Source organism: Anser cygnoides, chromosome 7, assembly GCF_040182565.1.
Source record: "Anser cygnoides isolate HZ-2024a breed goose chromosome 7, Taihu_goose_T2T_genome, whole genome shotgun sequence".
In the NCBI taxonomy this organism is placed as follows: Eukaryota; Metazoa; Chordata; class Aves; order Anseriformes; family Anatidae; genus Anser; species Anser cygnoides.
Window position 1 is genome coordinate 24,568,955 of NC_089879.1, and position 27,685 is coordinate 24,596,639.

A 27,685-nucleotide genomic window follows, 5' to 3' on the forward strand; every position below is an offset into this window, starting at 1 on the left:
CAACCCAACCCCAGTTTTACCATGTTGATAAGACATAAAACAGAAAAACAACTCTCTGTTTGTGTGTGCTCAGTTAAAACTTTGTGAGCGTAGGGAGATATTTAAAAAAAAAAAGCTGAGTAAAGATGTTTAAACCATGTGCTCTGCAGCAAACACATTCTGGCATCTTCCATGCCCACTTCTCCGGGATCTGGCGGGGTGGCCACTGGTTTCAGGTTTATAGGTTTATAAACCTTTTCAGATTTATAGATTTATAAGCCTTTAGGCTTATAATCATCTGCTTGAATTCTGTGCTGGTCAGTGGTATGCTAGTCTAATGGACATATTCAACAGTGTATTTTAAGTCTGTGTAACCCGTTACCAACTCGTGTTTGCTCTCAGGACGAGGAGAGGTTCCTCTCGTACCTCTTAGGCTGGGAAGTCAGCTTCCCCGATAAGCTGCTGGTTGTGGTTGCGTTTTCGGAGGACAAATCAGACCGTTACCCTCGGGCAGTTTAACAGGACAAGCTGCAAGACCTGCGAACAGTTTGGAGTCTCAGGAGGCCTGGGATAAGTGCTGCGGGTGTTTCTGGAGATTAGTGTCTGTTGGAAGGCATGTATCTGCCTCCTGCAGGGTTCGTACCAGTTTGTTTTGTCTGTTGTGCTTCTCCTCAACAGTGTATGTAAGCTGCACTTGTTACAGGCTAGCAAAGTACTTCAGTGTTTGGTTTATTGGTACCTGTGGGCAGTTTTTTTGTCCATAAGAAGATAATAATATGTTTAGGGTGCAGAACCCTGTGCTGAGCTTAAAACCAACTCGATTCCATCTTTTGGCACACCCAGAGCCTTGGGGGACCCCACTGCGTGCATTCAGAGCCGCCCCTACCAGCTGGCTTTCTTCCCCTTGGCAAGAGGTGTGCTCTGTTCAGAATAATCTTCAATTACTAGCGTTTAATATCACTACATTACTTTGAAAGGCCAGAATAAGCCTTGCTTTGAGGCAGTATTCCATAAGCAGTACATTTTTCAGCTGATATTTGAGGGACCCGTCAGTTATGTTTAGATCCAGAATGTGCAAACAGCTATTCCTGTATTTCTCAAGCAAAATAAGTTGTGTAGCAATCGTGTTAGGTTTATTACAGAAATGTTGTTGGATGCTGTTCCATTTGCTGCAGTAACACTTCCTGAGATGGACTGAACTGGGATATAAAAATACTTATTTAATTCTTCCCAGTTTTCAGTGCCTTTGTTGGTGCATGGTGTTTTAACACAGTTCAGCGTGGTATCTCTGGGAACGCTTCTGCGCCACAAAATGAGACCGTAAAGTCTGAGCTGCAACAAACTGTCTAAGCACATAACGTCCAAAAGTCTTTGACAGGTTTGTCCTCAGTGGAAGAGATTTAAGGTGCTATAAAATGGAAAAAATAGGCAGTTGGATGGTTCAGATCGTGTAGTATTTCACTGCAACTTCTGCGAAACTGTCTGAAAAGTCCTTGACTAGTAAATTCTCAGTTACCTTGGCCTGCTTCCTCGTCTGTGACGGCGGTGACTGTTTTTCCCCAAGGAAATCTGTCGTAGAGTTTTCCTTCGTGCGGTCTGGGTTGAACCTCTGTCGAGAGTAATGGGGTAGCTGGGTGTGCTGGGGTGGGAATGCATGGCCAGGGGCAGGTGTGCTGCTTATGCTGGTGTATGATAGCCATGGATGTGTAGCCTGAAAAGTCTTGTGTAAACGGCCTTTGTTTCACTGCAGGGCTTCCTCACTGTCCCTGTGGCCTCTGACAGCTTGTCACCCTTGTTCTGTCCCCCAGCAAACAAACCTGTGGCTTCAGGTAATGGTTTTCAGGTTTTGCGTTTTAAATAGGAGATAGCTGGCTTCTCTGGTGGTTTCGATTTAAGTCTCCAGGGTTACTCAAACTCAAACCCTTGGGTTTTTCCCCTTACTGCTAGAATTCTTAGGTCTTTAACATGAAACCAAAGACCATCAAGTAGACAGTTTTGGTGGACTGCGAGGTCAAACCCCTGCTGAGGGGCACTAGGCTTTTTGGCTCGCCTGGATGTCATCCTGCAGGGCGGGATGTGGTGGGAACCAGTCTCCTTTTTCTCCTCTCACGTTCGAATTAGCCCGATAACCTGTTGCTGGAAAAGCAGCTGCAGCAGATCAGACTTGCTTTTCTTTTTTCTTTTTTTGGCAGTCAGTGCTCTTCTATTGAATTAGCAAGTAATTCCTGCCTGGTAGATGAAATGCAGATGCTGCGACCTTTGTATTTGTTTTGGTGATATTTGTATTTAAAAGTTGTTGGGTACTTTAAAGTGTGGCTTTCTGGCCAGGAGAGCAATTTTCTAAAGAAGCAAGTGGTCCTGGCTGGGTTAGGTGATGTTTCTGTTGCGGACATTGTGGCAGGGAGAAATGATTGTATGGTGAACTGAAATTCTCAGTGAGTTAACAAGTCATTTTCCTCCACATTGCAGAGGAAAAAAGGTACAGACTGTGCTGTATCAAATTGTGAGATGATCCTCTGCTTGTCTACCTACAAAAAGAAATTATTTTTTTTTCAGGAACTGAATGTGTGTCAGCAGATATCTCGTCTAAATTAACACATTCACAGTGTACTGAAGCTTTAATTTTTTTCCGTTTACTTATTTTTTTTCTCCCAGCATCATTTTGTTTTGAAATGTTTATTCATCAAGAATTAACATCACTTTTCTTAGAGCCAAGTAAGCTGTAAACACCTCTTAAATCTCCTTTAGCTGCTCTGGGATTTGTTGTTTGCATGATGTACAGGTAGGTGGCTGTCAGCAGCAGAAGCCTCAGGGAGGGTCTTTCCACTTGGTGTGAAAGTGAGGAATTCTCAGAAAAAAGGGGTAATGAGTGCAAAAAAAACCTAAGGCCCTTTTTGTTATCATTTCGTAATGGGCTGTTTAGGAATGGGTCCTTGGCAGTGCTTCTGAGACTTGTCTCAGCCCAGCTTACTGTTTGTGTTCTCCCCGTGGGGTGCCCAGGGGGACTGCTTTACTCTGTTCCAATGTGTCCACGTAGAGTTCGCTTTCTCCCTGTCCCAAACATCACCTTTCTTTGTTCAAATTGCTAGATCACATCCCATCAACACAAACTGCAAGGCAAGTTAAATCAGTGGGGTCATTAAGCAGATGTTTTCCTGCTGGCTGTGATTTTCTGCAGAAAAAAAGGCACAAATGTTTCCTACCCCTGTACCAACAGCTCTCTGACAAACCTTTTCTCCTTCAAATCAGTGTAACTTTTTTCCTCCTGTGAAAATGCCTCTACGCTGCCTGCTTCTGTGGCTGCTCAGGCGTTTGCAGAGATGGCCTGATTATTTGAGAACAGTTATTTGGAAAAGAAAACTTCACTTTGGGCTGATAAAGGTAGAAGCAGTTCAATAAGCAGGGTCGTTATCTTTATTAAGGGATGAGGTAAGATGTTTTACAGCTCCAAGAGTTACTGAAAGGCTTCTGAGGTTGTCGTCTTTTCTGGAAATTATGGTCATGTTTTCTGTGTAGAAAAGCTGCAGAAACGGATGCAATTGAGCGCAGGGGGAGAGAAAAGGAGGACTTTAACCAGGAAAAACCAGTATTTAGCTGTGCTCGTTTCTGTGGAAGTTTGTAGTTGGCCCTTAAAAAGCTCCGCTGCCTTCCTGGAGTCTTGCTGTCTCAAGCAGCGATTAGATAGCGCCTTCAGCAGGGATAAGATATTTTCAGTGCCTCTGTAAAGCATATAATTGGTTTATATGTGGCTGAGCATGTTTTTCTTTTATTTCTCGGAAGCTGCAGTTCTTGGTGCCTGCGTGCATTCCCGAGTCCTCTTCAGCCAGCAGGTTGGATGTTGCTGCTCAGCTTGCCAGGCAGCGCTGCTTCTGCGCTCTTAAATCGGGCCTAAACTAAACTAAACTTAGTTTAGTTTTTAATTAAACTAAAAGTTGGCACCACAGCTTTTACCCTAAGGGGGCCTTAGGTGTCTGAAGGTGCCTGGGTAAAGATCTGTCCCCAGTGGGTAAACGTTCCTGCCTCCCTTTCCAAGGCAAGGTCAGGACCAAGTTAATTAGTGGGTTAGCTAGTAAATAAACCCGTTGTGATTACTAATCATGCTGTATTAAAGCTAGGTTGAAAATCTTGTGTGCATCTTCCCAATGTGTTGTACTTTCTACTCAGCACTAAAAATCAGTGAAATTGCTTCCAGTTTTGTTGTTTTCTTAGAGCAGCTGATAGTTAAGTGAAATGGAGGTTTATGTTACTCAAATACTGCTACCAGTATGGATGTGCACATTAAATCGAGGGAGAATACGTGTAAAAGTGGTGGTAGTACAGGTTTGATTCCACCTAGCCATGTTTTTGCTGTTTTATTTTTTGCTTTGAGAACCTCATAATGCTGAATGGATCCATTTGACAGAATAAAAGCAACTCATGAGATGAGGATGCCGTAAATAATGGAATATTGATGGGTATCACCTGGGTAAATGGGTGTACTAAGTAAGCCGTGTTAATGGCAGGATGATTGCTGAACGCTCAAATGTGTTCCAGTGCAACGTTAAACTGAGATTTTAAACACCAAGAGCTTCCTAATCAGCACCAAGGGCTTTCTGCATGAATCTTTGACAGTTTAAAGCTACCAAGAAATCTCTGTGCTGAAGCTAGAGATTGGCCGGAGCAGGTTTGACGTGCACAAATAGGAAGATATGGCCAGGAAGCCCTCGTCCTGTGCCTTTTCCACCATGGAAGGCGAGCTCCAGAGTTTGTCCAGAAAGAAGGAGTGCAGGTGTAAATGATAGCATAAGGGGAAATCTTTAAGCTCAGACCGTCTGATTTATTTCCTGACTGGTTCACTTTCAGGACTGAGGCGTTTAGGAAGAGGTGAGCCGTTGCTGTAATGACAGTTAAAAAGAAATTGCCAAGCTGTGGTCTAGCTTTCTGTTAAAGATCTGGCTGTGTGAGGAATTGATGCTTTGCAGACAATCAATCAGCCTGAACTGTGCTCTGAAGCAAGCGCAGTTCCCCTCCCTGGTGAAATGGATGTGATCAAGCATTGCCCCAAACTCAAACCCGAGAAGAAATTACTTTTGCTATTAGATTTCATCTTCATTCTCAAAACTGATTTATGAGCCTTGGTAAGCTAATAACTTCAGTAACGTGAGTAATCCTTCATCTGAAAGGAGCACTAGGTAAGCTGAAAATTGGGAGTTGGAGGATGGAAAAAAGCAGGAGGAGTTGGGTCTGTCTTGGGGATGGGAGAAGAAATGGATCCAGACTCTTCTGTAGGTCGAGTTCACCTCTGGGGCAACCTTCCTATGAATTACACTTGTGCAGGTCTCTGAACAGTACTAGGGTCAAACGGGAAGTGAGGAGAAGTCAAAATAACTTGTGTTCAGGCTGACTTCATGCTACACAGGTTACAGAAATAGTGTTCATCGACAGGAGTGAAACATGCGCACGCAGACATGATTTTGAGAAACCTGCAGCTTAGGCCTGCTGCAAAAGTACAGAGCGTGTTAATTTTCACCAAAGGCAACCAAAACGCCTTCAGACCGAGTGGCCTTTCATATCCCGAGGGTACCTTCATTGTCTGGTTTTCCTGTTAGGTTTTAATGCCACTCCCAGTTTGGGCAGGTGCATGATTTGAGTGTTTGGTTGGGGGCAGGTTTGATCCTTCCTGGTTTTTGCATCGCAGACTCATCTAAGTATATCAAGCCAGCACACTCGTGTTATTAATTCTGTGGTCTTAAGCTTAAATTGGTTAACACAACTTTAGGGGACTGGCCATCCCTTCTGCTTGGCCCTTAGGATGAGAAATGTGGCCCCGAGTTGGCAGCTTCTGGCACCTCAGTGCAGTTCCACTGATCCTTGTGACACCGTTAAACGATGGACTTGCAGAACCAAGGCAGAGCTCGCTGTAGAGCTGTGGTCCCTGACCTCCCTGTCAGAGCGTGTCTGATGCTGGAACAAGTAAGAGCAATACTTGTAATGCCTTTAGTAGTATCCAGAGGTGCTTTCAAGGCTTTTTGGATGCAGGTTTACTCCGTGCAGCTTCAGAGCTACGCAGAAAGGTGCCTCCTGCAGGTGAGCTGCCATGCCACAGGTCCCTGTAAGAGGAGGGAAGAGCTTGTCCTCCTGATGGCTTCATGTGTTTTTTGCAGTGGGTCTGTTTCTTTAACACCACCCAAGTTGTTGTGCGGTCTTTCCAAGTGCGGCATGAAACCCTGCTGGGTTTTCCGCGTGAATCAGTTCTGGGTACCCAAAAACCCCATCCCTTTGGGTTGTGCTGCCCAAAACCATTGTGCCGGGTTCTTCTCTTAAATGACCCAAGTGAAATGCCGGCTGTTGTGGTTCTCAACCACGGGCTTGGTATCCCACAGACTATCCAGGGGTGTGAGTCTGATGGAGAAGAAAACCTCGGTGCTGGCAGTCTGCAACTACAGGGTTAGTACTGAATACGGGGTGATAATACTCGTGACCCACACAGTATTGTTACAAGGCATGTGTTGGGGCTGGAAAGATGCACCTGAGCTGTGAGCAGCAGTGCACTTCACTGGCCTGTGCTTACTGCGGGAGATGCACTGAACCTTTTCATGGGGTAAAACTGGCCAAAAAAAAAATGGTAAAAGTGCCTGAGATGGAACTAGGTGAGGAACTCTCTTCTCGTGGCTGCTGGGCTGTCTTGGTGCACTCTGACAATATCAAACTTGGGTTTTTAATAAACACGTGGCCCAAGAAAGCCCTTCCAGTGGCTCTGTCTGTGCCAGTCCCTGCAGAAGACTTTATGCCTAAGCAAAGCCTTGTAAATGCAAATCTTTTTTTTTTTTGGAGATGATCTTACTATGTAAATATTTTTCATTTAAATTTACAATTGACATTCTGCACTAACGCGCAAGCTTGCCATGTCGTGGTAAAATTGTTCAAATAAGAAGTGCCTGCGAACCCTTCCCTGATTAAAAATTAAACAGCCATCACCTTAGTCAGTTACTGTTCTTCCTCTCACGTGCTTGCACCACTGAGGCCAGCTTCAACACCAAGCAGTTGTTTTAAGTGTGCTCTGCCTTTCAAAAAGGACCACGCTCAGCTCTGTGGATCAGATGAGTCCCCCTTCCCCAGGCTGGGCTCTCAGTCCCAAAGCCATCAGCTAACTGGGGCACTGGAAAAGCAAAGCAGCAGCAAGTCTTTTTGTTCTTTTTGGTGTATGCATAAAAAAAATTGGGGAGATGAGGTCCTGCATGCAAACATCCAGGGTCGGACTCCTGATGCTCTAGACATGGCACGAGGGGGAAAGCAGAGAGCCTGTCTGAGTTTCCTTGCGAAACAGGCTGCCAGAGGGAGGGTCGTTTATGGAAAATAAAACATCTGCATTCAGCAAGAATGCATATAGCTGTTGAAATAATTTGCATTTCTTTTTTTAAAGCTATTTGCATGTCCTCTGCTTGAATGATGCCCGTTGTATCTGGGCTTGGAAGCGGTGCTTTTCTAACGGGTTTGTGGGTTTCCTGAATTTCAGATGCCAGCACATTTCATGTTAAATTACAAATACAAGAGGATTTACTCTGCCGGAGCTGGGGCAGAAACCCGTTAAACTACAGAGCTGCACCGCAGTGATGTGCGTGGGGACAGCCAGAGACCGAGGTGCTTTGCCAGGTCTCTTAGCAAGGGAAATCCATTTCTGGGTCTGGGATGTGGTGGTTTTGTTGGCTGGGTTGGTTTGGGGTGTTTGGGAGTGGCTCTGAGGAGTGAGCTTTGAGGCGTGTTGAATGAAGTCGCCAACAGACAAAAAAATGACCTACATGTAGATCCAAAATGACCTGATTGTAGCAGTAATCTGTTGAACAGGTTGCTAGCACATCAAGAAAACTTGTTTAGTCCCAGTTTTCGTTGCTCTCAGGTTAAGGCTTTTCTGAGCTACTCTGTACAAAAAAATAATTTCTTGTATTAAACCACGCAAAACTTGTGGGACCGTTTCTTACAGCAAGCTGTAACCACGTCAGTTCTTGGGAGTTTTATTCTTTATCCCAGTTCTAGTCCTCATCCGAGTGGAGATCGTGCTGTTAAGCTTCTGGCTGCTGTAGGGCAAGATGCTTATTTTTAACCTCTTCGGAAGTTCTCACCTGCTTTTGAGTGATCTTGTCTTCAATGCCTGGAGTATTTAACAAAACCTACCTGTGATAGCATGGTGATTGTGATTAAAAAATTGGGACGTTGTGAAATTACAGATGGGAAGCATGGAAAACTCAGCCTCCCAAGTGCTTTTTGATCTACAGTAAGTATATTCTTCATTTTTGAGTTGTTAGGGAAGCTGTCTGCTGCAAGTCCCAGGCAGCTGCTACCACGTGGGCCCTGTCTGGGTGAATATCCCAGCGCCAAGAGTGGGGATAACTTGGATGAAGCTGGTAATTCGGTGTTTCCTGGGACTCAGTGCGTTTATGCAGTATGAAAGCCACCAGGCTGAAATCTTGTAAAATCTTTTACAGCTCAAGAGTCAGCACCGTGGGGCTTGATTTTTCATTTTGACTGATGAAATGATCCTGGCAGCGCTTCCCTTATCCATTACATCTTGTGCATGTGGAGCTGTAATTAGGAGGGGAAACTCGAGTGAGGGCCGCATTAGCTTCTCTGTGAAAATAACACTTGCAGATTTTTCTCTGCATACGTAACAAATTCATCCCTGGAGAAGAAACAGGAACATCAGGTTTGTGTAGGATGGAAATAATTTGAAATAAGAGCTGGTTTTCATAACAAAATCTTCTATTGTTCCGAGCTGCAGAGGATTGGAGAACAGGCACTGCTGGCTTGCTGAATTCCATTAAAACGTTGATTTTAAGCCTATTTATTTTTAAAGGAATCAACAAAATGGTGATGCTGACTGCAGGCTTAGTTGTTAACGTGTGCCCAGAGGAATACAAACTCCGTGCTGCTCAGAGAGGCAGAGCTGGGCATAGCGTGCCCACGGACCAGGATGGCGCAGACAGGAGAGCAGGGTGCATCTCTGCTGGCATTTTGTGTTGCACAAGCAGGTAGAAACCACCAGTTGTAACTTTATATTTGTATTCTGTGATTATTTATTCACTGCCTGGCAATATTTGAGCAGAACAGCGAGAATGGATAATGAAGGTGGAAAAAAAATCAGGCCACCGCTTTCCATTTTTGGTGTTTTTGCTGGCCCTGGGAATTCTTCCAAAATTCTGCTCCCAACTTTTTCTTAAATCAAGGCCTTTCCATGCTTTGTCATGCATGGGTTGACCCCTGTGATCAGAAGACTGAATTTGCATCTGTTTGAAGTAAAGCCTTTTTTCCCCAAACAACCAAAAAAAAGAGCAGCTTTCCTTTTTGAAGTGAACATTTGCCCTTAGTCTTCAATTTTGTGAGCTAGCAAAAATTGCTTCGACTCCTATAGCTCGGGTACGTTATCAGGTGATGTTTCTGCAGTTCAGATTTCTCCATTGTAATAATGTTTAGATTTGTAGGTCTGGGTTTTCATTCGTCTCCAAACTGTTGTGTGTGTAACAGGGTACAGATTGTATTTTACGAGCTTTGACATTTTGAAAGTTGCCTGCTACTTAAAGTTGAATATAAATGTTTTGCTCCAGGCTAGCTAAAAAAAAGAAAGTGGTTTAAGAACAGTAGGGTTTTCTTAGGGAAGCTTAAAATGAATGAGGTTTTTCCTACCAGGTTGGTTTGCTTGTTATTTGGTTTAACTTGCTTTCTAAAATCCATCTGTCTTTCCCTCTGGCGAATGGCCATTACTCACTTGGTGTCGTTGCTTTCAAGATCTGCTTGGATCTTCTATGCCCTGGCAGTTGAACAGGGACATACAAGTATTTCCTCTTAATGAAATCTGATGGGGAAAGGTTGAAGAGGAATTCAAAAAATGCTGTAAGGGCAGCTAAGTAGGATGTGACAGCAAGGTGTGTTAGCCAGGTGTGTGCCAAGATGTAATACTTCTAATTTGCTGCTTATTAGACAGGTTACACCCCTATTTCTGGACAGCTAATGATCAGCTGTGACAGTTATTTTGTGCCATTTTTCCCGTTTCAGGAAAACACAGACTGCTGGTTGGACGCTAGCATCCTTCCAGGCTGGGGGTCAGCGTGAGAGTCGGCTGCTCAAAACTGTTTGTTCCTTTAATAATACATTGTTCTTGCTCGACAGGATGTTTCGTCTTCGATTTCTTCCTGCCGCAGCAGGGCTGGCTGCTGTTTCGCGGCGTTACCACGGGGCAGCACATCACCCCAGGACCAGGCGTAGGCTCGTGGTGGCGGCTTTCATAGGGACGACTGCGGTGACAGCAAGCGCCAGGCTCCTTTGGCAGAGGTAACGTTTCTCTTATTTCTTGCCTCAGGCCTCCTGCAGCTCTAGGTCCTGTGATAAGTGCCTGCAGATGGGCTTCAGATCTGCAGGAGACTTTGTAAAGTGTTATTGCTGGTTCTGCGTCTGCTGCATGGAAGGAACAGGATGTGCTGCTGGTGACCCTCTGTGGAGCTTCTTGCTGTTCTGAGTGGTCAGAGAGATTAAACAAAGCTCAGGGCTGCAGAGTTTCCTTCTGTAGCCGTCTCCCACGCAGGCTGTTTGCCCTTGGTGGGGTCTGCTGCCAGGCTTCTTCCTGCGTGGTGATGCTGCCTGGGTCTGTGGTGCTGTGCAAACAAATCAGTTGACTCAGCCAAGCTGGGTGACAACGCAATGCTTTCAGCTTCTGGCAGGGCTGCAAAGGGCGGTGTGCTGGGCCAGGGGATGCTACACTGCTTTTCTTTATATTCTGCTGGCTGCTTCACAAATAAAACAACAAGGAGGTGCCGAAGGGGATGGTCTGTCCTTCGCCAGTCAGGTATCTGCAAGCAAGACTCGTGGTTTTTAAAGGGCTGGAGTCAGTGTACCTACTGACAAAGCTCAAAGCTTGATTTCATAACTGCAAGGAGAATGGTGATCTCTGTGCCTGCCTGCGATGCCCCTTGCTGAACCCTGGGCCTGTGTCACATCTGAAGTAAATCAAGGACTCTCTTCACCTGTCTTGAAACATGAAAGCAGTGTGGCACCAGCCGTGTCACTTGAGTTCCTGGCTGCAATTAGAGCCTGCAAGTGAAGTCACTGCTGAAAACCCACCTCCCTTCATTCCAGTGTTAGGTGGTTTGTTGGCTTTCTGTGAGCCTCTTTGGCTAGAAGGCTCTAGTTTTAATATAACGGGAAGAAGAAGATGCTAATTGTTCTGGCTGTTCCTAGGGTTGTCAACCATGGTGTTGCCTTTTTAAGAGTTGCTTGGATCAAGGAGAATGCCGTGATCCAGCAGCGTCAGCTTACGCTACATTTTACAAGTAATCCACAGTTACATAGTTCATCCTTATCTGCAGGACCTGAATGCGCAGCCGTGCAGAGGAGGAGGCTGAATGCCTCTGTGGTGATGGCCAAGATAACGCCCTTTGCAGGCAGGGAATCGAGCATGTTTTCTGCTTGAAACATCCTCTGTGTGATCACCAATTAGGCAGGGCGTAACGTCCTACCTCAAGCTCTCCCAAAGACACTGAGGTAGCATCTCCCTCCTGCAGCAGGTTCACCCCTGCTTCTGGAAACAGCCGAGTTGTTACCTTTTACCAGGAGGACGGTGCTGCCTGCAGCAGAGCTGCTAATGGTATGATGAGTGCTGGGGCTGGGTAATCTGCAGGAGTGATCTTAGCTCCAGGAGTACTTGGCTGCTCCTCAGGCCCCTGGGAGCTGTGACCAGGCATGACCTTGCGCAGGTGAGAGCACCGATAAAATCAGATACAGGCAGTGTCTTTGCAGTGGCGTGGTCCGTGATCTCCTGAGTCCTGATCAGTCTGCAGCGACTTACTCTGATTTTTTTCCTTTCTTTGCTCTCTTTTTTTTTTTTTTATAAATTTGTAAAACACTGAACAGATTTGTATGGACTTTGAAGATCTTCTTTGAGCTATCAAGTAAATCCACAATGCCTGTAATTGTAAAACAGAAGTACGTCCAGGCATACGGTATTCATTTAATTACTTGACATACAGCTGTTAAATAAGGAAGAACAAAACTGATGCTTGGTATAGAAAATACTTCCTACTGGCACCTGTAGGACTTCTCACCAGACTTTCAAATAAGCATTTTAACGCTCTAAATAAATGGGAGATGAGAATGTCTACATTTTCTTTCTTTCACAATATAACTTGGGTGATCGCTAGAGATGAAGAATAAGCACAGGTGAATTCAAAGCACTTACAATGATATCCTGGGATATTACAGTAAGGGGTAAGTATAATGAATTAGTTATAAAAGGCAAATACATAATACATCTAGCTGGGGCACAGGGACTAAATAAGCCAAATGTCAGTGAAAATGTTATTTATAAACTATAGAGCAAAACATGCATCCATCTGTTTGTGTGCCCATATTTACATTAACGAGGGATTATGATTTATTAAACGCTGAATTGGTATGGAAAAGGGGGGCAGGTTAGGGAGGATCTTTGTGTAACCAGGTCGGTTGGTGCAGTTAGTCTGCGAGACAGACGTCATGTTGGTTTTCCTTCGGGTAGTTAAGCAACTGTGCTGTTGTTGTGAAACCTCGCCGTGCAGCACAGCTAGCCTCCTGAGGGCTTTCCCAGGCATTTCCTAAGTGTGGCTCTCTTAGCATCGCAAAGAAGTAACGTTCCTCTGATGGTAGGTGACACTAATGAGGAATGTGTGCTTGCTAATATTCTGCATAGCCTGAGATGGTCCCTTATTGGAGCTGGGGTGCTTCCTTGCCCTTTGAGTGAGGAAGGTAGTAAGTGAATCATAGAATATCCGGAGTTGGAAGGGACCCATAAGGATCATCTAGTCCAACTCCTGGCACCGCACAGGTCTGCCCAAAGTTTAGACCATGTGACTAAGTGCACAGTCCAATCGCTTCTTAAATTCAGACAGGGTTGGTGCAGTGACTACGTCCCTGGGGAGCTTGTTCCAGTGTGCGACCACCCTCTCAGTGAAGAACCTCTTCCTGATGTCCAGCCTGAACTTCCCCTGCCTCAGCTTAACACCGTTCCCGCGGGTTCTGTCTCTGGTGTTTACAGTGAATAGGTCACCTGCCTCTCCACTCCCCTTCGCGAGGAAGTTGTAGACCGCGATGAGGTCCCCCCTCAGCCTCCTCTTCTCCAGGCTGAACAGGCCCAGTGCCCTCAGCCGCTCCTCATATGTCTTCCCCTCTAGGCCCTTCACCATCTTCGTCGCCCTCCTCTGGACACTCTCCAACAGTTTAATGTCCTTTTTGTACTGTGGTGCCCAGAACTGCACACAGCACTCGAGGTGAGGCCGGACCAGCGCAGAGCAGAGCAGGACAATCACCTCCCTCGACTGACTAGCGATGCCGTGCTTGATGCACCCCAGGATACGGTTGGCCCTCCTGGCTGCCAGGGCACACTGCTGGCTCATATTCAACTTGCTGTCAACCACAACCCCCAGATCCCTCTCTGCGGGGCTGCTCCCCAGCGTCTCATCGCCCGGTCTGTACGTATAGCCAGGGTTGCCCTGTCCCAGGTGCAGGACCTGGCACTTGCCTTTGTTAAACTTCATGTGGTTGGTGATCGCCCAGCTCTCCAATCTGTCCAGATCTCTCGGCAAGGCCTTTCCACCCTCATCAGAGTCCACAACTCCAAGTTTGTTGTCGGCAGATTTGCTCAAAACACCTTCTAGTCCTACATCCAAATCATTTATAAAGACATTGAAGAGGACTGGCCCTAAAATGGAGCCTTGAGGGACCCCACTAGCGACCATCCACCAGCCAGATGTGGCCCCATTTACCACAACCCTTTGAGTGATGCTCCTCTGCAGGCTATCAGGGAATTTTCTTTAAGATGACACTTTTGTGGGATGTCTTCCTCTTTTTGCTTTCCTGTATTCTTTTTCTGCGCTAAAGCATTAGACATAGGCTAGATCAAGAAGCAGCTGAGAATCTTACGCTTCTTGGACTAGGTAATTAGGAGATAATGCAGTGCTAGAGAAGAGCAGTAATATAAGAAAGATGCTCTCTGACTTGTTCTTATTGCTCCTCTGCGTGGAGCAGCATGTCAGTGCCCTAACACTGCTCTCCTGACCTGTGGGAAGCGGCACTGCAACTGATCGGTACTGAAAGAAGCCACAACTTCCTGCTTCAAAACATTTCTTGTGCTTCTGGTGGTGAGGAACCTTGCAAAAATGTATTAATAAGGTGGTGCCTGTACCTGAACTTGCCGTGCTATGAAGACAGATGGGACTCTTCAGGTGGTTCTTATGAAAATCACGTGCAGCCTGAAACCCGCATGTGTCAGATTAATCATGCAGGATGTGCTTTGAGCATCATCAGAAGCAAATGGTGGGATAAGCAGGCCCACACAGGTAGAAGTGAAGGATGGAAAAGACAGACATAAACCCCAGCAGCTGGGTGACGTGAGACAGAGACTTCTTCCGTGTCCTCCTGGCTTGGTGGGATCTTCATGTTTGAGCTGTGTCAGCCCAAGCACACAGTGTGTAGCTTTCTGCGTAGCTGTCTGCTGCAGGCGTGGGGCTTGCTGCCCTCGCTGTCCTCCAGGAGCTCTTGCTGCTGCTTTCCGTGGTAAACATCTCGCCTAAGTATCGATACGAGCAGCCAGTGCTGCTCGGCTCGGCCGTGGTGAAGCATACTCCAGCAGTGCAAATAACTACGCTTGGAAGACTAATGAAGTTTACCCTTTCTGAGCAATAACTTAGACCCAAAGGATTGCCAATTGGCAACAGAAGCAATTAAGCATCTGGGCATTAGTATAATGAACTGAATTAATGGGAATAAATCTTGGTGCAGTCATTGGCTAATCTGAGGAAGGCATTAATGTATGGGAGCTACTGAGCCTTACAGTTTGCAGCACACTCAGTGTTTATAAGAAGATAGTAGTGGTACTCTTGTAAAACTCGCATCTTCTATTTCAAGGTCCAAATACCCATTTGGTGTGTTATTAAATGGCCACAGATCTTCCTCTCACGAGCCATGCTGACTGAATCGGTGGACATCTGCAAGTGCTTAGATTGGGATTTCGGTGCTGAAGCTTGTCACTCCAATCAACCCGGTATTGAGTGACAGGAACGAGCGAAGGTACCTTTTGGGGATGCAGAGGGATCTCTGCAAGCAGCGTTACCAGTGCCGTTCCTGATTGACTGGAAGTATTTAGCTGTGCTTTCTTTCTTATCCTTCTCCAAATAAATTGGTGGTAAGGGTAAGACACCTGCGTTGCCCTGTCTCAGCAATGAGATCCTTTGCTTACCAGTGTGTTTGTTTAATGCATCCCCCTGGTTTTATTCCATGCTCTTCTGGTTCTTTCCCCCATCCTGTGCATAAGTTGAAGCAACCAAGTGTGAGTTACGTGCCTCCCAGCTGTGAAGGTATATTCTCATGCTGCTATAAGCTCTTGTTTTTCAGGTTCCGCTCCTTGTTGGCAAGTGGAGCTGTTTTGGTGCTGGCTGAAATAGGTTGAGAATTCATTTCATCTTCACAATTTCTTCTTCCCTTCTTCCTCCACCCTGTTCTCCTTGAGCTATCCCATATCGATTCTCCAGTTGTTTCCTGGAAGTCGCTGCATAGGGGGTACCCGTTCTTCTTCCTTGCTTTGCTGACCTTCACAGCTTTTTGTCTTCCTCGCGTGGGTTGTGTCCTGATACTTCTGGAATTAATTTTGAAGCTTAGATCAGCCCTTAGCAAACTGTTTAAGAATGCATTGCTTTTTTCCAGCAGAGTTGTAGGGAAGGTAGAATAATTTGCTTAGAATACATTTTTAATGGCAGAATTGCTGGAAATAAGTTATGTCAGCTGAAACTGACTTTTATTGTTCTAGCAAAACAAAGGATACCACAACTCATAGTCAAGAGGAGGGAGAGCTGGTTTATAGTTGTAGCTGTATCAGGTGCTACTCAACATGATGCAGGAGAGAAGGTGTGTGGGGGGGGTGAACAGATAGTACCCACTTTAGGCTATTTATATTTTGAGCTCTGCTCCATTTTTTAATTCTCATTGTGAGAGGTGGCAGAATTCAGGGACTATCCTTGGGACTGCTGTGCTGAGGATTTTCCTCTCAGGCTCGAAGACACATTGATCTATGAGTGGTGTGTTGAAAGAGCGCTGTGTCCTTCCTGGTGGCTTTTGGCTTCGTATTATTTTTACCCATGAGTATCAGGGGAAAGGAAAGAATCTGATGCTGGGGAATGAGCCAAAGTCAAAACTGGAGTCAATTAGGAAAACATCTGAACTGCTCCGCGGGGAGTGACCTCAGCTGAACCGCAAAGCTTGGAGCACAGGTATTGTCCTGAACACGCAGCCGGGGAGTTGGATCAGGGCATGAGCACGTTCACAGCATCTTATTTAAATCTTGCATAGCAAAACAGCTCTGGGCTTTGTGCAGAGAAGCCTGCTGGCAGTGCAAGAAGCTTCTTCCCAAACTGCCTTGGGACTTTGCTTCTCCTACAGGACCACGCTTTGAATCTTGTTTCATAACATGATAGGCACTGTTGGAACCCACGGTCATTAATGCCACACGAAATCACGCTTTGAAATCTTTTTTAAACAATATGGGTGCCCTCTGGTGGCCACGTTCCCACCTGCTGCCCCCCCCCCTTTAGACTGAAGACCTGGAAACGCCTGCTCACCGGGGGAGGAAGCAAGAAAAGCTGGGGCTGGGCATATTGCTCAGGAATGGAGGCTTTAGAAGAGAAGTCAGGCTAACCTTGGGTTTTGTTATTTATTTATTTTTTACTTTGGCAAACTTGTACAGCTTCAGCTGTCTCCTGCAGTTGGCTGCGGCTGAGACTTGCTGGTAAGAGCTATAAGCTCTTTATTTGATGTCTAGACCACATATGGGATGGTGTGTTGCTGCTGCTCTTGGGGCCAGCTGAAGAGAACAAAAGGCTTGTGAGGCCAAGGAGGCTGCATTTGATGTGACACGGCCCATCTGCTTCCAGTCTGCTGAAGCGGTTAGGGATTTGCGAGAGGTGCTGCCTGGGAAGGGAATAATGCTATTAAGTACTCCACAAAGATTTGTGCCGCAGCAGAAGAGTTTAGTTGTTATTAATAGAGACGTAGTGGGGAATTGCTCCCTCCTTGACTTGCAGTTGAAGTCGCTGCAACTTTGGTCCAGGCAGCATGCAGCCAGATTACCTGCAGGGCGCAACTGAACGTGTCACGAGCTGGGGAGCAAATAGGGGCGCCAGATGTGGCCTTCCAGATGTGGTAATTGCATGGCCCGAAAGCTGGTAGCCCCATCTGTCTGACCTCCTGTGGTCTTCCCCTGCTGTCTGCTTTCAGCTAAGAGCAAGAGAATGAAGCAACCTGAAGGGGTCTCGTTTTCCGCAACAGGGGATCTTGTGGCCCTCGTCCCTTTTCCAGTAAGTCAGTGAAAGATTTCACACTCCTTTAGGTACCCAAAGCAAGATTCCCTGCATTTAAATAACTCCATCTTGCAGTTAACTATCATCATCCAGATTCTTGAAGCATTTTTCCTTTTTTTCCCCATGGATTTGCTTGAGTTTGTCTTCATTTCTAGGCAATGTGAAACGATCGTAGCCCTCGGGCACCACCACTTCCCTGAGCTCTATATTTGCTCTGTGTTCTCGTGTCCTCCTCGCTGGAAATGAAGATGGGTTGAGTAGCATGGTCAGGTAGACAGAGGCTGTGCTGGGTGCCTGTTTTACCTGGCCGTGGCGTGGCAGCACGTGCTGGGCTCTGTGCACATGGATCAGCTCACCGATTTCTTCTTGTTCCTTGGGGCTGCACCAGTCGTTGACGCAGCAGAACCAGAAGCTGCGGTGACAAATGCTGTCGTACCTCTTCAGCTAATGGCTTGGTGCACAGGTGTCAATGAGAATTCACGTTCTGAATTACTAACTGGGTGCTGTGGGGTCAGTCTTGCTTAAAACTTCTTCACGATGCTTAATTAGTAATACAGGCTCATTAAGCTTGATGGAAAATAATGTGCTTTAGTTTAATCAGCTTGTGTTGACGTTTTACATCGTTATAGCAACCTGACTTGTCTGTCTTCAGAGAAACTCTGCTGTCAAGGAGCTCTAAGTAAATAAACACCAAGAGTCAAACATCACATCGGCTCTTCCTGAGTTGTGATGGGATGTGTGTAATGTGCCTGCTAAACTAATGCTGCGTCCTTGCAAGCGAGCCACGTGGCTGCTGAAGGTGAAAATACACGTAACGCACACAGCTTCCCCGAATTACCGCCTGCCTCGTCTGCTAGCTCTGCTTGGACTGGGGCTTGTCGCTCCCCTGCTTCATGGCAAGGACCCTGCTCCATGTTAGATTTCTAGAAAGCATTGAGGGCAGAGAATCTGAACATTGGGGAAATTGTTAATTGCCTGCACTGTGACGAAGGCTCTGCGGTGTTCCTGGCTCAGTGTAGGCTCGTGCCCACTTTCAGCCATTTCTTTGCTTTTTATTAGGTTGGAGCTCGCCAGCTTGTCCCTCCAGCAGGAGTGTAGGCTATGATGAATTTACTTCATCTGCATTTTGGTAGCCCGTGAGAAGTAAGCTCTCTGACTCTGGGGAAAAATAAAAAAAAAGCTAAATATTTGTTATTTCTGCCCTGCTAAATATTTAATTTGTGGCTTTTGATTGGATAAGATTTAGAAGAAAAAAAGATGCTGAGGAGGCTGATCAGCGACCTAGGAGGGGCTGCGCTGGTGCTGAAAAGGAGCAATGTTTAATATTGGGACTTTATCCTCTAGGTCATTAATAAAAGGTGGCGTACGGCCAGGAATTTGGCCTTGTCAGGGCTTGGGAGAAGCTCAGCCACTTGATGATGATCAAATGCTTGTATTTGGATTCCCAGTTTGTAATTGTTTGGCTATGTCATGTTGATTTTTGTTGCTCTGCTTTATTAATCACAGTATCACTTAGTAGCAAGAGGAATACCATATGGGAACTTGCATTTATGGCTTGAATGTTACTGTGATTATCAAGAACACTGGTAATTTCATCCAGAAATGACATTTATTAATGTCATTATTTAGCATAAGACTTGTTTTCTGGATGCCCTTGTCACTAAATTCCTCTTACCCTCCTTTAATTAAAAAGTCTAGCAGGCCTGTCGTTACACCTGTAGCCCTGTTAACTTGGTGTTATTAATACCTGGAAAGAGGAAAGGATTACTGAACGTCAACAGCAGTCAGGCACGAGCTGGCAGCCAACTTTTGTTAAAACTGAGCTTTGTGTTTTTGCAAAAGATTTTAGCAGTGACTAAAAGTGAGGCAGAAAAATACATGTCTGTAGTGTTGCTGTGTAATGTAGTTAAGTGGAGAGAGCCTCTGGGATCTCTCTGGAGATCAGGACGTACAGAATATAAGCCATTATATTTCCAAGTGAACACTTCCTTTGTTTGTATAGTTCTGTCACTTCCAATAACCCAGCAAACTGTCTCGATTTATTATGCATTCCTTGCTGCTTTTGATAACTTTGGCAATAAAAGGCCCGTGTTCTGCTGGTTGTTGCTTCCTGCTTGGGTTTTTGTGTCCCTTACCAGTCCTGTACGGTATCTAGCTTGGAGTTTATATGGAGCACAGCCTTCCTGTGTCTTTTCTTTCCTTGTTTCTACAGGGGCTGCTTTTTCATGAACTGAAGTTTTGTTTTTTCACTTATATCTTTTTGTATTCTTGGCATCCTCTCACCCTTGGGTATAAGCTTTGAATATCCAAAAAACCAATCTCAGCAGTTGGCAGTTGTCATTCCAAATCTCACTTACTTGTCTCTTCATCTGGCTCAGTTTGAGCTGTAAAAGTCAGGTTTGTGCAAGCCTCAAGTGTACTGCTTTGTGTTTACTGAGGGCACCTGGAAAGCTTTGCAGAATTGGAGTTGTTCTCCCTTACTTTCCCACCTAAGGTATTATTTTTCTTGAAAGCGAAGACTGGTGACTGAAGGGTGACGAGCTTGCTGTCTTTAGGGAGGGCCAGGGAAGGAGAATAGGATACTAGCTCTGATCATACGGAGCCCACGTGGTCGTCCCACCTCGTGCTGCTTGCTGTCTCTGCCAGCCTCGCAGCTTTGCAGAATTATCTTGCCTTGCAGGACCACGTTGCACCATCTGCATGCCCAGGAGCAAACACGAGGGGAGTTGCAGCAGCGACTGAAAGCTGTCGCTCTTGGGGAAAAACCTATCAAGCCTGTCAGCCTCTCAAGTACAACTTGGATTAAGGGAATTTCAAGTGAGCAGCACACCTGGGAGGTGAGGAGAGCAGGCTGGGCTTGATTTGCTCTGTGTGCCAGGTGAAGCTGAGCTGCAGCCCTGCACATCGGTCAGCGGCAGCCTGGGGGCAGCTGCCTGTGTCCCACTTGGGGAGCTCCCTTTGGAAACCTAAGCAGTGTTTTGTGGTTTAAGAACTAAGAACCAATGTGATGCCACTTGCCAAGCAAGCCTTTTGCAAAGCAGTTATTTTCCTCTGCAGGTTGGCAGGAAGAGCTGTCTAAGGAGCAATGTTATCCTGTGTGAGCCGAGTTAGCTGGTAAGACCGACCTAAAATGGTTCAGGTTCGCTTTCTTCAGAACAGTCCCCTCCAAGGGGCTTGGAGCAGAGGTGTCCTCATGTTCTGTCCTGTCTTTCTGCGCCTGCGTGCTGGTACCAGTGCCTAAACTGGGCTGCGGCGGAGGGGAGTGGGAGGGAGCGTGAGGAATCAGCTAGTCTGCTGCCAAGGCAGGGCTGGGTGCCTCCTGCCTGCTCCTGACAGGCAGCTGTCTCACCTATTTTTAGCACTTTGGTGATGGAGAGAGCTGTGATGGAATAAATCCTCCCCAGCAGGTGATTTCAGTGCTTCCCTGGCCTCACGTTAATCAGTCTCTGTGTCTGTGTGTGTGTGTATACACAGGCTTCTCCCTCTTCCCCGTGGGTACAAGTCTCTTCCCTCGTGTCCTGAAGCAAATCTGCTTCACGTCGTGTCCTCACCAGTCCAAGCTAAGTCGTGCAGCAGCTGTTCTATGTATATTGTGCTTATCTCAGCTTCCTCTTCTCCAGCTTTCTCACAGCAAGCTGACCTCCTTAGGTCAGCTTTCCTCACAGCGTGTTCTGGACCCTTAACCAGCTGTTCTGGACGCTGAACTAGCTGTTAAGGACCGTTATCCAGCCCTGCTCTCTGTTGTTTTTTTTTCTGGCTGGTGCAGCTTTTCCTTGAAGGCACCTTCAGTGTTTTCTGCGGGACGTTCCTGCTGCTGGCTGGGTGGAAGGAAGGCCGTGCACATCTCGCAGTTTATGCTGCAGTTTCCTTATGTTCTTGGACCCCCTTTGGGCTGTGGCTAGTAACCAGAGCTGTCTCCTCCATCTAGTTTTTCATCTTAGACTCTGGAATCTGTCTTAATTTTGGTGTGCTTTCCTTACAGTTCTGGCCACGAGCTCTCTGTGCGAACTTGTATCAGGGCCAAGTTCTGTGAGAGTTAAGGAAGGAAGGATGCAAGGTAGTAAAAAGTTCTGAGAGAGGGACAAAGTCCTGTAAAACTTGGCTGCGGATCTTCATTTTAGGTTAATATCCTACTAATCACTGATTGTGGTTGAGCTGGGGATGAGACAGAGCTCCTTGCTTAGCCTCCCCATCCTTGGAGGATGCATAATTGTGTATCGTATCTCCAAACCAGACAAAGCTTGCTCTCTCTTGCATTTCAGTATGAAAGCCTGAAGCTTTACATGGCTTTAAACCTCCCTTGGATGTCTCCAGAAGAGATGTTTACATGCACAGAGCGTAGCAGCTCCAGTCTACTGAAGAACACAGCTGTCAGGATTCCTCTCTCCTGCTTCTCGTTCAATGGCAAGGTCTTAGACGACTCCTGGATGCCCAAGTTCGTGATAATTCCCTGTTTCCTTCTCAGAATAAATAGCATCTGGTAGCTAAGTACTTTACTGCTGCCTTCAGGATTAGAATAACTAAGCACTGTTATCTCTGGCACAAAGCTTTGTTATTTCAGCACACTGTTCTGCTTCTCTCTCGAAGGAAAATGCTTTAACGTGAGGGATTGTGACTTCTTTAATTAGTAAAATCGTAGGCTATTTAGCCAGTCCCTGGTATGAGTCCCAGGATCCTTCGTGGATGCGTGTCCTATGGTTGCACGTGTTTGGCTCCCTCAAAGAACAGTTTGCAAAGTGAGAAGCGAGCACTGAGCAGTCAGCTGTGGTGGGTAAGTGGCTTTCTTTGACGAGGATCAATGCAGTCTTAGGCTCTGTTGTTGGCCTTCTCCAAGGATTAAAAGAAGAGAGTTGGAAGTAGGTGGGAAATACTCTTTGCCTTCAACTTGGATCAGTATGGAGGAAAAACCTGAGGAGACCAGAAGGTTTGAGGCGTGGCAGCTCGGATCCAGGGCAGGTGTTCTTCGTGGAGAGAGGCTAGCAGCTTACCTTGGCACACAGTGAAGTGAGTCTTTATTGTTTTCCTCTCCCTTTTGCCTAGAAGCTATAAGAGCAGGCATACATGCCTCGGGGAGGGAACAGGGCAGGAAAACCCTTCTCCCTGAAAAGGGACGTGGAGAGTCTTTGCTTGCAGATGGCAGTGCAGCAGGGTGTGTTACTGGAGCTGCAGGGCTCTTCCAGCCGTGCTGGCGGCTGCACTGAAAGCCTTGATGGACGTTGCAGGTGATGGAAGCCAAGAACTTAAACAGAGGGTGATTGTGCAGATGTAAAACACGTAGTTGTACGTGCAGAGCAGATTCTTCCGTGGTTAGTTCAGCGAGGAGTTTGGAGTTTGGCCTGGAGGTGAGGAATAACAGTTTAAAGCCTTGCTTGTGAAGTAGGCTCTGAATTGTGCTTTTATTCTCATCTCTCGTTTTGCTTGTGTGGTGGGAAGGTGTTCCATCTGCAGAGGAGAGTTAATTACCTGGATAAACTAAAGGGGGTGAAAAAAGCCAATTGTATTCACAAAGCCTGTGTCTGCATCACAGTAGCCAATGGGCTTGACAGTGTGATGAATTGAAGGAACGCATAGGCTTTGCTGAAAACGTTTGGTTTTGAAGTTTGATCTGTCCCTTCCCTGGTTTGCTGACTGTCAGTCAAGCACTGCAGGAGCAAATCTTCACTGAGACAGCTGTTCTCCAGCATGTTTGATACAGGGCAGCGTGGTTGTGTAGCCAAGCAACCTTTTCTACTGCTTTTCTGTCCCCAGGACCGTTTCCCAAGAGATTCTTGTGCGGCTTCTTATGACTGGTGCCTCCCCTATAGAAGGGCTTTCCTTGTCAGTGCAGCTGTGTTAGCCTCTGCTGGCAACAGCTTCCTCAAGCAAACTGCAGTCAGCCCAAACCACAGCTCAGCAAGGATGTGCCAGTGCTGATTAAACTTCCAGGGAAGGCTTCAGGAGAAGTGCCAGCGTGGACTTCATGCTCCAAGTGATGGATCAGCTGCCTGGCTCTTCTGGGGCATTCATTTCTTTTCTTCAGGGTGCTCACAGAGGGCCCAGGCTTGGATCCTGTCTCTGAAAAAAGGAAGGTGGTTCGGTATGTGAGAGTGTAACTGTGCTCCTGAAGAAGCAGGGCGTGCAGTCACTTAGCTGCTCGCTGCATATCAAGCTGCTGTTCAGCTTGAACCAAATTTGGTTCATTGGAAGTCATGAAGGTGGTGTTTTGCTCTAAGTCTTAAGGAAATCTTTTGGTGAAGGAAGACTCGGGAGCTTTTCAGAAAGGAAAGGATGGCAAGTTCCTAAGTATGCTCTTAGGTAGCTTATTCTAGAAAGCTTTGTTTCCCATCAGTGCATGGGAAGGATGAGACTTTTAGCCCGTAGCTATTAATCCTGTAGTCGTGAACTGGTGGTGAATTGTTAGGTGTTGGGAAGGAGTGAGTCCTGTTTATCTTGGTCACATGTAAGTTAATTGAAGGAGCACCAACCTTGTTTCTTCTTGGAATATGGCGTGCTGAGATTGCTGCCGAGCTGGGTGTTGCTGGGGAGAATCACACAGATTTTTCGTTCAGTTTTGCACACTGTATCTGTGTTTTCCAGGCAGCTGGCAGGACGAAACGTGCACATCCTTTTGCAGACTTCCAAGAGCTTGTTTAGCTTCTGGCTTTCTCTGAAGGCAGCTTTTCTGAATAAAGTCCCATGTTGACTTTGTGTTGTAAATAACCAAGTTCATAGTTGAGGGAGTACAAAGCATCAGCCCTCTTCTGAAGGCTGCTGAGCAGCGTGAGCCCTGTACGCTGTGTTGAGCCCAAAATAAATCACCAGGAATGCAAAAGTGAAGGCACCTTAGCTGAAGTCAGAGGCAAGCCAGGATGATTGCCTGAGCTGTCAGAGTCCTTTAGCAAGCGAAATAATTTGTCAGTTAGCTTTGTGACATGTTAGCATATCCTTGGAGATGATAAATTCTCTGCTGGTGATGTCTGAGCTCTGTCTGCTCATAAACTGCCTTACAATAAGACGTAGGAAAGCTGTGGCGTTGTTTGGCTTATGGGTTGATCGTGCTTTTAATTTAACCACCCCCCTGCTAGTTGGTTATTCTGCGAGTTGCTCAGACAGAGCAACTTCAAGTTTGTCTTAGGCTATGGATGGTTGCTGAAGGTTTTTGTATCTGAACAGCAGCAAGGGGTCCTTTGCTCTGCCTGCTGAGCTATGTTGCCAGTCGGGGGATAAGTGACTTCAGTTTTGTTGTTGCAAATCCTGAAGCACTGGGATTTAGAGAAGTCCCTGACAGAAGAGGGAGATAAGGAAATAAAACAGCTTGCCACCTGTTAGAAATAAAAAAAAAAATTGCTGAAAAAAAGAGCCTGTTCTTTTTGAATCCTGCAGTGCTGTGGTGGAATGCTTCTGTCATTTTTATATAGGTCTTTTTTGGGGAAAAGTGGAATTGAAAGCTAGAGAGAAGTATTGAATCCCCTTCCCAATCTCAATCTGTGTAGTTTTTGGGAGAGGTTACAGTAGAGCGAATTGCTCAAACTGTCTTGGACAGAGAAGAGTTGCTGTGGTTATTAGGCTGGTTTTCAGTGTGCACGGGGGAAATCTGATCCGAGTGGGGAAATGCACTCAATAATCCAGGGAGATTGCTTTTTTTTGCTCTGGAGTCATCCACACTGAACTGCAACAGGTTTCATTCAGGGAGAGCCGGGCAAGTTTGTGTAGCTTTATCACCCCTCTCAGCTTCCTAAACTGGTGTTTTCTCTTTGCTTGTCACAGAGCCTATGCAGAAGACTCATCCTCTGTGAAACACGACACGAGGACAGAGCCGAGCGAGAAGGGGAAGCACCCTGAGGAGGAGGAGAGCAGTGGCGATGAGGGTGGAAAGGCCGTCGCCTCAGGCAGCGAGGAGGCTCAGGCAGAGGGGAAGAAGAAGAAACGTTCGGGCTTCAGGGACCGCAAGGTGCGGAACTTGGTGATGTTACACCTGCAGCTGCTGCACTGCAGTGAGCGAAGGGAGAAAACGTGCACAGCATCTTATTTGTGCTTGGTACAGCATGTGTTGAGCCTGGCTTGTGGTCTGTACCTGTCTTTATTTTCTGTGGGACCTTGGTATTTTGGGAACCTGCTTTCTTGGCATGATACCCTGAGCTTCTTTGGGTCAAAGCCTGCCTTTTTTGGGAAACACAGCACACACATCCTCTGAGATGGGACCACCTGCAGTTGAAATGCCCACCTCTCTCTCTATGAGTCCGTCCATATGTAGGTGTTCATAGGCAAACAGGCAGTGTGTGTAGGAAGGAAGCAGAGGATAAGTGTGGAAGGGAGGGTTCTCCAGAATGGATGCTTCAATTTTTCCTTCAATTACTCCACATAAATACAGTTGTTGAAATACATGCCCATTTAACTTTCCTATCAGGCATGTTTTCAAGAGGAGAGAAGCCTGAGTAATGAGTTGTACCATCAACTTGTGACCTGCGTTCACTCTTGGGTGATCCCGAGAGCTTTGGGCTCTTCAGAAGTGCCCGACGACTCGTTTGGTACTATCTGTTATTGCTGTTATTACAAGATGTACAATTTGGCCTGATGGAGAGTCCTGTAAGAGAGTTGGCAGGCCACAGTATTTTATTTTTTAAACCTGTCTGGATGTTGGTTTTATTGGGCTGTGCTTGATTTAATATCTCTGCAGTGCCAGAGAGGAGAACGGGAGTGTGTGCTCTTCCCAGTTCTTTTTCTGTATGGTTTGCTCCTGATGATTATTTTTAAGACCGTATCCTGGAGGCTGCATCTCATTATATGTTAAATTGTGGATCGTTGTAGGGTGGCTTAACGGCTTTGCATAAAAAATAACTGTTTTGTTTGAAGTTGCTGAATCATATCCTGTTCTTAGATCATACAAGTTTCATTGTCTGGGGCTACGAACTTTCCCTGTTGGGACATTCTGGTGGCAACTCAGTGAAGTTATGTTGCAAGTTACTACACTAAGAATTCAGAATTGTCCGGGGAACGTGAGTTCTCAGCTTCTCGTAATTTCCTTGGCAAAGGGGTGTCAGGCAGTCTGACAGCTTCAGCAAAACTTTGACTCTTGCCAGAAGTAGACTGTTGTGGTTTTTTTCAGTGTTGACGGATGGAGGCAGGCTGCAAAGAGCAAAGATATGATCCGCCTTCCTGCACGCTTCTATTTTTCAAAAAGAGCACTTGTTAATACAGTGAGCATAATGATTGGTTCATCTTACGTGGCTGGTTGCTGTCGCTGGGGAAGCCAGGGAACGTTTGCTTGCCAGCAAGGACTCTTACTCCAGCCGTTAGGAGACGTGCCTACGCTGACCAGCTCTTTCCTTCCCATACTAGGCGGGGAGGAATGTGGCTCTGCTTTCCAAATAAGACACGAGCCAGGCGTGGAGGGTCCCTTCCAGTCCCTACATGACTTGGGAGCAGCAGTTTCCGTGGGAAGAATGCAGATTAAAACAAATCTCTCAATCTTTTTCAAATAGAAGCCCGTCTCTCTCCAGCCCTAAGACCAAATGTGCCTTTTGTGAACCAGGTGCTGGTCTTGCTGTTGCTTCATTTAAGGCAGGATGTGAGCGGTGGCCTGCCAGGTGCTGAGCTCTGGGTTTGAGCGGATCCGTTGCGGGTGGTGTTTAATCAGCAGCTGCCCTGGTGACTCAGCCCAGGAGGTATGTTTGCTCTCTACTCTGATGCAGAGTGAGGTGTGCCCTGGCTCCTGACTCAAAATCAGGGCTGCTTGCAGGGCGTGCTGCTTCCCCTGCCATTCATGCGTGTCACCTAGGGAATTCCCAACTCTTCTCTGTTACCAAAAAAAGAAAAAACACAGCAAAACTCCTTCCAGATCTTCCTGTTATTAACTGAAAATAGTGTGGGGTTTTCCTTAAGGACAAATACTTTCAATTAAGCTTAATTTTAACACTTGTTATCCTAGTGTTGCTTTTAATGCAGTTGATCAGCGGTGAGGCAATAAATTAGATGTGACGTTGCTATTTTGGGCAGTGATTCAGCAAAGAGGAAGCCGAAATACAGATCACTGGGTGTCCGCAGGAGCTGGTGCTGGGCGGCGCATGGATGAGGCTGGGGCACGTGTTGTGATGCATGCTTGTATAGGTCCTCTCTGCACAGGGCAGGAAAAAAGCGAAGTCCTTTTATAGTTCAGAGGCTAATGAGCAGGAATACATGGCGTGAGCAGGCTGATTTATTACTTTCCTAAAAGAATTTGCATCCTTTATCAAGATGCGGTTGAACAGCGACTGCTGGATCCTGCAGGTATGCTGCCTCAGGAGTCTTAATTCTGCTGAGACTTCGTTTTGCTGTGCACGCCAGTAGGCATCCCAATGCAAACGAATCCTAATTAATCAGCCCTCCCAGCACGCCCACGGTGT

The 27,685-nt window shown here is 46.4% G+C and overlaps 1 protein-coding gene across 6 annotated transcripts in view; it reads left to right on the plus strand.

The window, feature by feature from the left end:
• MICU1 (mitochondrial calcium uptake 1) overlaps positions 1-27,685 on the plus strand; it is a 97,545-nt gene that overhangs the window by 4,139 nt on the left and 65,721 nt on the right. For 2 of the 6 annotated variants that reach the window (XM_067000273.1, XM_067000274.1), the window contains exons 1-3: positions 8,806-8,984; positions 10,120-10,281; positions 25,071-25,254. In XM_067000273.1, coding sequence (XP_066856374.1) covers positions 8,821-8,984; positions 10,120-10,281; positions 25,071-25,254 — 510 coding nt within the window. In that variant the 5' untranslated portion in view covers positions 8,806-8,820. Of the gene's footprint in view, positions 1-1,784; positions 1,809-8,805; positions 8,985-10,119; positions 10,282-25,070; positions 25,255-27,685 lie in introns of those variants that run through there. The other 4 variants (XM_067000275.1, XM_067000276.1, XM_048069349.2 and 1 more) reach the window with 3 other exon arrangements.